The 11,513-nt window shown below is 44.5% G+C and overlaps 1 protein-coding gene across 1 annotated transcript in view; it reads right to left on the reverse strand.

The window, feature by feature from the left end:
• FBN3 (fibrillin 3) overlaps positions 1–11,513 on the reverse strand; it is a 123,632-nt gene that overhangs the window by 35,239 nt on the left and 76,880 nt on the right. The window contains exons 36-38 of the mRNA XM_007953714.1: positions 8,130–8,255; positions 7,673–7,822; positions 5,140–5,211 (exon numbers count right to left, since the gene is read on the reverse strand). Of these exons, the coding sequence (XP_007951905.1) occupies positions 5,140–5,211; positions 7,673–7,822; positions 8,130–8,255 (348 nt within the window). The remainder of the gene's footprint in view (positions 1–5,139; positions 5,212–7,672; positions 7,823–8,129; positions 8,256–11,513) is intronic.

The following is an 11,513-nucleotide window of genomic DNA, read 5'->3' on the forward strand; positions in this document are numbered from 1 at the left end:
TCTCTGTCCAAAGGGCTCCCTTTAGCATCTCTTGTAAGGTTGGTCTGGTTTTAACAAATTCCCTTAATTTTTGCTTATCTGGAAATGTCCTAATTCCACCAGCAGTTTTGCTGGGTACATACATCTTGGTTGGAAATTTTTCTCTTTCAGTGTTTTATATATACCATCCCATTGTCTTCTCGCCTGTATGGTTTCTGCTGAGAAATACAAGCTTAGTCTTATTAGTTGCCCCTTGTAGGTAACTATTCATTTTTCCTGTGCTGCTCTCGTGATTCTTTCTTTGTCTTTGGTTTTGGTGAGTTTGATGATGCTATGTCTTGGTGATTTTCTTTTGGGGTCTGTCCTGTTTGGGGTTCGTTGGACTTCCTGAATGGATATATCCTCATCTTTCATCATATCAGGGAAGTCTCTTCCAACAAATCTTGGACAATTTTCTCAGTGGTTTTATTTTTCTCTTCCTGTTCTGGAATTCCAATGACATGTAGGTATTCCTTTTGATGGTATCCCACATAAACCTTAGGCTTTCTTCATTTTGTTTTAATCTTTTTTTCTGATTGTTCCCTTTCCAGAGAAGTATTCAGGTATTTGTCTTCAATCTCACTAATTTTGTCTTCCATTGCTTAAGTTCTACTCCTTTGCCTTTTCAATGTGTTATCCATTTCTGACAATTTAGTATCAATCTTCTGGATTTCTATCTGTAGATTTTAAATCATTTCTAATTTTTCAAGAATAATTGTATTTTCTTCCAAAATTCTTCTAGGGTTTTGTCTGTGTTTTCCTTGATCTGTCTCTCAGTCCTTTGAAGATACCTAAATATAATTCTTTTGAATTCCTTATCAAGGAGTTTCAATCCTGCATCTTCCTCACAGATGTGTTTTGAGTCTATATCCTGGTCCCTTATTTCTCCTGCTTTATCTTGTTTCTTTGCGTGGACTGTGATGCTCTGTTATCTCTGAGACATTGTGACGTTTTTGTGTTTAATTGGTGGTTGTACGTTGGAGTGACTTGCCCATGATTTTCGTGTTTTTGTTTTGTTTTGTTTGTATGTTATCTATACAAGCAGGGTACTGTGCTGTGCTCCTCTATTCACTAGTTGACAGCACTTATATACTCACCACTTGTCTCCTTTGGTTCTCAGCCTCTTGTATGTCTCTGCCCACCCTGGTAAACAGAGCCTATTCTTAGGTCCCTGGAATCTCAATGAGAATCCTATCACTTTAAAATCCAAAATGGTTGCCACTTGTAAAGATTCAAAATGGCTGCACCCTCAGTCACTTTAAATACCTAAAACGGCTGCCACATGTAAACAATAAAAATGGCTGTGCCCTCCGGACAGCAGAAAGTCAACAGCTCAGGTTGCTGTTTCCCTTCCTAGTCATAGGCCACCAGTGCAGTTGTCCCTGTAGCCCTTGGTGACCAGGGCTGATCTTTAGGTCACTTCTCAGGTCCCAACACCACTTGGAAATATTCAGGCTGTTGGTCCTGTCAGAGTAGCTGACAGTCCACAGCTCTGATCGTCTCTGTACTCATTGTTTTTGTTCAGGTTTTTCCACTAGTTGGTGCCTAATCCACTTCTGTATAGTTCCTTTCAAAGCTCAGGGCTCCAGGATTATTTTCTGTATCTCTGTCAACTGGTTTTTCTTTTCTTTGTTGAAGAGGGTCTGTGTCTCTTGTCTGCCTATTATTCCATCTTACCAGAAGTCTCCATACCACTGGTTCTTGATCATATGCTACCTCTTGAAAAGGCTGACCAATTAATTCTTTTTGGTACAGTGACTCTGTGTATTCCTCCCATCTTCTTTTGATGCCTCCTGCATCATTTAATATTTTGCCCACAGAATCCTTCAATATTGCAAATTGAGGCTTTTTCTTCAGTTCTTTTAGTTTGAAAAATGCCAAGTGTATTCTTCCCTTTTCATTTTCTAACTCCTGGTCTTTGCAGATTTTGCTATAATCCTTTACTTAGTCTTTTCAAGTTACCCTTTGAAATGTTCTTCTGTTCAGCTCTTTTACTTCATCATTTATTTCAATTGTTTCAGCTACTCTACACTCAAGAGCAAGTTTCAGAGTCTTGTCTTATATCCATTCTGGTCCTTTCTTTCTTTCCTGTCTTTTTACTGACCTTTGGCTTTCTTCATGTATGATGTCCTTGATGTCACACTACAATTCATAAGGTTTTCAGTCATTAGTGTTCAATGCATCAAATCTATTCTTGAGATGATCTCTACAGTCAGGTGGGACTTACTCAAAGTTGCACTTTGGCTTTTGTGGAGTTGTTTTAATTTTCTTCCACTTCAACTTGAACTTGCATATGAGCAACTGATTGTTCTACAGTTGGCCCTGGCCTTGTTCTGACTGGTGATACTGAGCTTCTCCATCATCTCACTCCACAGATGTAGTTGATATGATTCCTCCATATCCTGTGTATTCTATCCAGCCAGGTACAAGTGTCACCATTTATGTTGGTGAAAAAAGGTATTTGCAATGAATAAGCCATTGGTCTTGCAAAATTCTATCATGGGATCTCTAATGTCGTTTCCTTCACCAAGGCCATATTTTCCAATGTCCAACATGTTTTTGTTTCCAACTTTTGTATTCCAATCACCAGTAATTATCAATGCATCTTGATTGCATGTCTGAACAACTTCTGACTGCAGAAGTTGGTCAAGATTTTCAATTTCTTCATCTTTGGCATTAGTGGTTGGTGTGTAAATTTGCATAATAGTGGTATTAACTGGTCTTCCTTGTAGGCATATGGATATCTTCCTATTGCTGATGGTGTTGAACGTTAGGATAAATCTTGTAATGCTCCTTTTGATGATGAATGAGATGCCATTGTTCTTCAATTTGTCTTCACTAGAAACACAATTTCCTGTGATCAAGGAACCCTGCCTACCACTTGTCTGTCAGTTTGCTTGATCCAAGACATAGTCTTTTCAATCACCTCATATTCATGTGAAAGCTGGATAATAAACAAAGGAGGCTGAAGAAGAATTATGAATTTGATTATGGTGTTGGCAAAAAATACTGACTATACCAGGGACAGCCAGTAGAAGAAATAAATCTGTCTTGGAAAAGGACATCCAGAATGTTCCTTAGAAGGGAGGATGTGGAGACTTTGTCTTACATGCTTTGGACATGTTATTAGAAAGGACATTGTGCTAGGTCAGCGAAGCAGAGGAAGACACTCAACAAGGCAGATGACACAGTGGCTGCAACAAGGGGCTCAAACGTAGCAAAGACTGATGATGGCGCAGGACCGGGCAGTGTTTCATTCTGTTGTACATGGGGTCACTGAGCCAGAACCGATTCATGGGCATCTAACAACAGCAAGAACCCTGCGTGTGAAGTCTCCTAAAAAGCAGCAGCTTCGTGGGTATGTGTGTGTGTCCGTAATAGGGCATCCTGGGACAGTGCTTAGTAAGAAACTGAAACATCAACAGATGAATAGATAAACACACTGGAGTCCAGCTATCCAGTGGAACATTATTCAGCCTTAAAGGATGGAGCTTTGACACCTGCTACAATGTGGATGGAAATATGGTGAGTGAAAGAAGCCTGGCACAAAAAGCTGAGTATTGAATGATTCCATTGATAGGAAATGTCCATTGTAGGCAAGTCTGTAAAATTGGAAACTAGATTAGTGGTTGCCTAGGGGATGGGAGAAGGGAGAATGGAGAGCAACTGCTGGTGGGTGCCGGGCTTCCTTTTGGGTGATGAAAATGTTGTAAACCTAGACTGAGGGGATAGTTGTACAATTCCGTGAACATACCAGAAATCACTGAACTGTACACTTGAAATGGGTGAAGTGTGTGGTAAACGAAATTGTTATGGATTGAAATGTGTTCCCCAAAATATGTACTGAAATCCTGGCCCCTCTACCTGCAAATAGGGTTTTCTTTGTTATGTTAATGAGGCCATACCCAAGTAGGGTGGATCCTAAACCTTAATCCCCTCTGAGTTATAAAATGAACAGAATAGACACACACACACACACACACACAGAGGGGAGGGGGAAGATGAGGACAGAGGACAAGAGGGATGCATCTGTAAGCCCAGCAACACCAAGGATGCTGGCAGCTACTAGAAGCTGAAACTGAAGAGGAAGGACTGCCTCCTAGAGCCAAGTCCCTGAATTTAGACTGCTACCCTCCAGAACTGTGAGAAAATAAATTTCTGTTCTTTAAAGCCACCTCCTTGTGGTATTTATGTTATAGCAGCACTAGAGAACTAAGACAGAAAGAATCTCAATAAAGCTTCATTTAAAAATAAAAAAGAACCCAGAAACTAGCTCTGTGTCCATGATGGGGAGTGGATGGCTCATGGCCTGAGGTGAACCTGCCCATGGACTACTACGATGAATGGCAAAGGGGAGAGGCAGGTTCCTCAAAACACATTGCTGTGTGCCGTCCAGTCAATTCTGACTCACAGCAACCCCAGGTGACAGAGTAGGACTGCTCCATAGAGTTTTCTAGGCTGTCAACCTGCTGAGTAGGTCTGAACTGCCAACCTTTCAGTTAACAGTCAAGCGCTTAACCATTGCACCACTGGGGCTCCTTTTCAAGACACACTGCTGGGGGAAGCAAGCCACTTGCAGACACATAAGTAGAATATCACGTAATTTATGTAAAAATCCCCAGAAAACAATACCATACATTTTCCATGGGGGACTTACATGTGCACTCCAATGTATGAGGAAAGAACTAAGAAGAAATGCTCTGAACATAAAACAGTGGGAACCCTGGAAGGGAAGCAAGCAAATCTGGGGTGGTGGGTAAAGGGGAAGTGAGTCTTATCTGCCATGTTCCAATTTTCCAAAATAGGGAGGATACATCCATGTGAGTAAAAGAACTAAGAATGCTTTCATTGGTTAAATACTGCACAACTGAAATGGGGCATTCAGGTATTAAACTATCCAAAACCTCATTCAATATACAGGAAATTCTTCTGTGGCAGGATTCCTGGCCCATACTGAGGTGTGAGGGGTGGGATGGTGTGGAAGAAAAGGAGAGTGGGCATGGCCAGGGACCCAGGAGAGAACAGAGCAGGCAGGGCCTAGGTAGAGGGGAGCTCAGAGCTGGGAGCAGGACAGTAGCAGAGGGACCTGAGCCTACAAATGGAGGTGCTGTGGTCACTCACCAAGGGGCTTCCCTGTGTGGATGTCAGTGATGAAGCCGGGGACCTGGTTCCCACACAGGATCTGATAATCCACTGGACAAAGGAAAGAAGGGTGGAATGGGTATGGGAAGGATGGATGGATATACGGATGAGTGGGCAGGTGGATGGATGGATGAGTGCAGGGATGGGTAGATGGATGGATGGGTCACTGGACAGAAGCATGGATGGGTGGATGCATGTGTAGGTGGGTGGATGGATGGATGAGTGCAGGGATGGGTAGATGGATGGATGGGTCACTGGACAGAAGCATGGATGGGTGGATGCATGTGTAGGTGGGTGGATGGATGGATGAGTGGATGGACGGGTGGACAGATGGATGGATGAGTCAATGGATGGATGCAGGCATGGGTGGGTGGGTGGATGGATGGATAAGCAGACGGATGGATACATGGATATGAAGATGCATGAATGGGCTGATGGATGAATGCATGGACGGAGAATGGATGGATGATGGATGGAAGGATGCATGGAGGGATGAGTAGATGTATATATGGATGGGTAGATGAATGGATGGGTGGATGGATAGATTAGAGGTTGGATGAATGCATAGATAGAGGAGGGATAGATGGATGCATGGAGAGATGAGTGGATGTACATATGGATGGATGTATGGATGGGTGGATGGATAGATTAGAGGATGGATGAATGCATAGATAGAGGAGGGATAGATGGATGCATGGAGGGATGAGGGGATGTACATATGGATGGATGAATGGATGGATGGGTGGATAGATAGATGAGTGAATGGATGAATGAATGGATGATAGATGGAGAATGAATGATGGTTGGATGGATGCATGGAGGGGTGAGGGGGTATATATATGTACGGATGCATTAATGGATAGATGATAGATGAGTGGATGGATGAATGCATGGATAGAGGATGGATGGAAGGATGAGTAGATGGATGGGCACATGGATGCATGGGCACGGTAGGCCCTGCCCCACTGATATCCTTGCCCTTTCCATCACCCCCTCCTCTGGAATCACCCTATCCCTCCATTCCTGCAGCCCAGCCCCTAACCAGTCTCCCGGCCCCTTCCCTACCTCCACTTTGACCAGCACTGGGAGGGTTAAAGGATGAGCCTGTGCAGTGTGGTCTCCCAATGCAAAGACCAACCTCCCCCACCCCTGCCCTACATAAGCACCATCAACCAGTCCCCAGTGTCCTCATGATGAAATCTTCAGTTTGGACCTCAAGACTCTCAGCCCCCACCCCCACCTCTCCTGCAACCATCATCCTCTGCTCCATCTACACTGATTTATTTGCACATCTGGACATGACATGCTCTGTGAGACCACCTTTGTAACCAAACTCCAACCTTAAGGACTTAGGGCAGCCAACTGTAAAGCCCCCCAATTCCTCCACCCTGACTTGAGGCAGCACACGGACTCCTAGAGCAACTCATTGTCCCATTACATTTTGCTGATGCCACTGAGATGTGACCTGCTAGCCCTCAGTTTCCAGGAGGAGCAGATCCAGATGTATCCATATGGATGCAAATGTTGGGACTGTGCCCCCTTGTCACCCATCCCCAGATCCTGCCTGGCTCACTAGCTGGTCCTCTGCCTGCGTCCTGTGACCAATCACAGCCAGCTTTTCTGTTGGTGTAGACTTCTGCCTTGTCCTTTTCTACCTGCCACCTAGCTTCAGGTGTACACGTTCAAGGGCAGGCAACTGGGGTACCACATGTGTTCTTGACAATCCCAGTCAGTACTGGCTATGTGCATCTTTCTCCCAGCCTGTACAACCCAGAAGGGGAAGCTGACTCTTACTCTTGCCTAGCACCCACATACGCTAAACCATGAGCTCTCCCATTGGACTGTAAACTGCTAGCTGACCCCTCTCATCACTGCCCACTCCTGCAGCTCTCAGACAACCTGGGCTGGCTGCTAGATCATTTCATCAAGTATCATCCCAGCTGCCAACCCGTTCTACTCCACCCTGCTCCTGGGCCTTTGCTCATGTAGCTCCCTTGCTTGGAATGGCCTTCCCTACCCTGACCTACATCCTCATCAAGGCCAGTCCTCCCCAAAGCTTCCTGAGTCTTCCCTGCCCTCAGCCCTGGGGGCCTTGGTTCCTGTAACCAGCTGTGCTTTCTTCCCAGCCCAGGCACTCACTAAGTCCCCAAACGGTCTGTGGAAGATGCCTTGCCCCCAACAAAATTACTCGTTTCTGTACACTGTGATGGAATGTTGGCTCTTCAGCTTCCTTGAGAAGAAGGTGGGCTAATCTGGGAGCCTGAAATGGGCTGTACCTCTGTAAAAACCCCACACCAAATTCCAACCCATGGTAATTCCATGTGTCACAGAATCGAACTGTGCTCCATGGAGTTTTCAAGGGTGTGACCTTTTGGAAGCAGATCACCAGGCCCTTCAAACTGCCAACCTTTCGGTGAGCAGTGCAGTGCTTAACCATTTGCACCACCCATGGTCTCCCACCGCTCCATAAACTGGGCACTAAGAAGGGCCAGGCTGGGAAGAAGGCACTCACGGCTGGCAGGGGTGGGGCAGGCCTCACAGGGTCTGTTCCAGGCCCGGCCGATGTTGTAGGAGCAGCAGCACATCTTGCGGGTCACGTTGAAGGACAGCTCATTCTGACATGTGCCATTATAGTGCCGGAAGCAGATGCTCTTTCTCATGTCTGTGGTTGAGGTCAGGGAGAGAAGGAGTCATGAATCCATTTAGAAATTACCAGCTTGATGACTCTGTCCCCACGGACTTGGGCATTGTACAACCTGGGCAACCATTCATGGCAGCCCTGGTCCCCCAAATCCTAGTCTCTTCTGGGTCATTCATTACAGTATCTCAGCACCTCAAATATACCCAAGCCCTCCCTCTCCCTCCTCCCTAAACACGCATTTCCAAGGCTCAGAGACTCCCAGCACTCCCTCCTGTACCCACATGCTGCTCCCACAACTGCTGGTCCCCGGGGTCATCACACTTCCTACCCATGCAGTTGTTGCCGCCATTGACTTGCAGGTACTCGGCAGGGCAGACACAGGTGTAGTTCCCCAGGGTGTTGTAGCAGGTGCCAGGGCCACAGATGCCCGAGTGTGCTGAGCATTCATCGATGTCTGCAGGGAAGGGAAAGGGCATCTGGGAATTATTTGAATAAATCTCCACTCCCATTCCACGTCCAGTGGAACCACTTCATCATGGGCTGGAGTTTGGTTTCAAGATCAAGCTTAAAGTGCAGAGACATTCCACTCCCAGATGTTTACCCAGAAGTAAAGGTAAGGACACAAACAGACTTGCATAATAGTGTTCACTGCAGCACTAGTCACAACAGCCAATGTGTGGAAACAACCCAAGTGCCTATCAAATTTACACACCCACCACTAAAGCCAAAGATGAAGAAATCGAACATTCTTATCAACTTCTGCAGTCTGAAATTAACCAAACATGCACTCAAGATCTATTGATTATTACTGGTGATTGGAATGCAAAAGTGGGAAACAAAAATCAGCAGCAGCAGTGGAAAATACGGCTTTGGTGATAGAAATGATGCTGGAGATTGTATGATAGAATTTTGCAAGCTCAATGACTTACTAACTGCAAATACCTATTCAACAACATAAATGGCGACTATATACATGGATCTCACCAAATGGAATCAGATCGACTATGTCAGTGCAAAGACGCAATGGAGAAGCTCAGTATCTTCAGTCAAAACAAGGCCAAGAGCTGACTATGGAACAGACCAACAACTGCTCATATGTAAGTTCAACTTGAAGCTGAAGAAAATTAAAACAAGTTCATGAAAGCCATTGACCTTGAGTATACCCACCTGAATTTAGAGACCATCTGAAGAACAGATTTGATTCACTGAACACTAAGTACCAAACACCAGATGAGTTGTGGGATGATATCAAGAAAGAGTATCATACATGAAGACTGCAAAAGGTCATTAAAAAGACAGGAAAGGAAGAAAAGACCAAGATGGATGTCAGAAGAGACTCTGAAACTTGCCCTTGAATGGAGAGTAGCTAAAGCAAATGGAAGAAATGACAAGATAAAAGAGCTGAACAGAAGATTTCAAAGAGCAGCTCAAGCAGACAAAGCCAATTATTATAATGAAATGTGCAAAAACCAAAACGGAAGAACACACTCACCATTTCTCAAGCTGAAAGAACTGAGGAAAAAATTTAAGCCTCAAGTTGCAATATTGAAAGATTCTATGGGCAAAATATTGAACGATGCAGGAAGTATCAAAAGAAGATAGAAGAAATATAGTCACTGTACCAAAAAGAATTGTCTCAGGAGGTAGCATATGATCAAGAATCAATGATATCAAAGGAAGAAGTCCAAGCTACACTGAAGGAACTGGCAAAAACAAGTCTCCAGCAATTGACAGGTTACCCATTGAGATGTTTCAACAAACATATGCAGCACTAGAGGTGCTTACTGGTTTATGTCAAGAAATTTGGAAGATACCTATCTGGCCACCTGATCGGAAGGGACAGATATCTGTCCCTATTCCAAAGAAAGGTGATCCAAAAGAATGTGGAAATTATTAAACAATACCATTAATATCACACACAAGTAAAATTTTGCTGAAGATAATTCAAAAACAATTGCAGCAGTATATTGACAGAGAATTTCCAGAAATGCAAGCTGGATTCAGAAGAGGACATAGAACAAGGGATATCATTGTTAATGTCAGATGGATCTTGTCTCAAAGTAAAGAATACCAGAAAGATGTTTACCTTTGTTTTATTGATTATATAAAGGCATTCAATTGTGTGGATCATAACAATTTATGGATTACATTGCAAAGAATGGGAATTTCAGTACACTTAACTGTACTCATGAGGAACCTGTACATAGACCAGGAGGCTGTTGTTTGAACAGAACAAGGGGAAACTGCATGGTTTAAAATCAGGAAGGGAGTGCGTCAGGGTTGTATCCTTTCCCTATACTTACTCAATCTGTATGCTGAGCAAATAATCTGAGAAGCTGAACTATATGAAGAAGAATGTGGCATCAGGATTGGAGGAAGATTCATTAACAACCTGCGATATGCAGATAACACAACCTTGCTTGCTGACAGTGAAGATGACTTGAAGCACTCACTGATGAAGATTAAAGACTAGTCTGGAGTATGGATTACATCTCAACATAAAGAAAACGAAAATCCTCACAAGTGGACCAATAAGTAGCATCACAATAAATGAAGAAAAGAATGAAGTTGTCAGGGATTTTATTTTACCTGGATCCACAATCAACAACCATGGAAGCAGCGGTCAAGAAATCAGACGTCATAATGCACTAGGCAGATCTACTGCAAAAGACTTCTTTAAAGTGTTAAGAAGCAAAGATGTCACTTTGAAGACTAAGGTGTGCCTAACCTAAGTCATGGTCTTTTCAATAGCCTCATATGCATGTGAAAGGTGGACAATGAATAAAGAAGACTGAAGAAGAGTTAATATGTTTGAATTGTGGTGAAGACACACAACACGTGAGGATTGTCTACAAGAAAGGGAATGCCAAGGACTGTCAGCAATCATCAGAAACGAGGAGAGGGGCTCACAGAGGGATGGACATGGCGACACCCTATTTGGACATTTTGCTTCCAGCTAATGAGCTAATAAACTGATGTTCTTAAAGCCACCCACTGTGATATTTGTAGCTCTAGGTAACTAAGGCACTTTCCCTCTCCCAATCCTCCCAATGGGCTCCAGACAGCATGGCAGGTGAGCAGTTCTCTAAAAGTATTTCAAGCCCCAGTACCCAAGGGGAAAGTGAGGCTGAGCAGGGCATAGAGGCAGGGAGGGAAGGAAGAGGCTGGCTTAGCCTGGGGGGGCCTGTGCTCACCCTGACAGAGGCGGGTGTCCTCATTCAGGTGATATCCGGGTGGGCACTCGCACTGGAAGCTGCCGAAGGTGTTCACACAGTTGCCTCCCTGGCAGAGGCCTGGAAGCTCCTGGCACTCGTCAATATCTGCCAGGAAGTGAGGTGGCCATGACTGGAGGCTACACCCAAGCAGAGGACTCAGGGGACACCCATACCCGACCCTGTACTCTTGAGGGTCCCACAGGAGCCTAAGGGCTATCCCATAGCTGTTAGGCATTTGGAGGGTTTGGGTCAGGGTTTCCCTTGAAAGCTGGACCCACTTTGTTGAGTCACTGTCACCCTGAATTCATCCCCTTCCCCCTCATTGGATAGTTAACCATCTATCACAGTTCCCTGTGGTTGAAATATCTTCTCCAATCTCACTATTTCCTGTGGATAGAAGGATGGATGGATGAATGAGTGGATGGATAGGTAGATGGATGGATGACTGGATGGATGGATGGATGGATGGATGGATATGAAAAGTAGTGGATAAATGA

The sequence above is a fragment of the Orycteropus afer genome, unplaced genomic scaffold, assembly GCF_000298275.1.
Source record: "Orycteropus afer afer isolate SDZICR_OR568_19922 unplaced genomic scaffold, OryAfe1.0 scaffold00405, whole genome shotgun sequence".
Lineage (NCBI taxonomy): Eukaryota > Metazoa > Chordata > Mammalia > Tubulidentata > Orycteropodidae > Orycteropus > Orycteropus afer.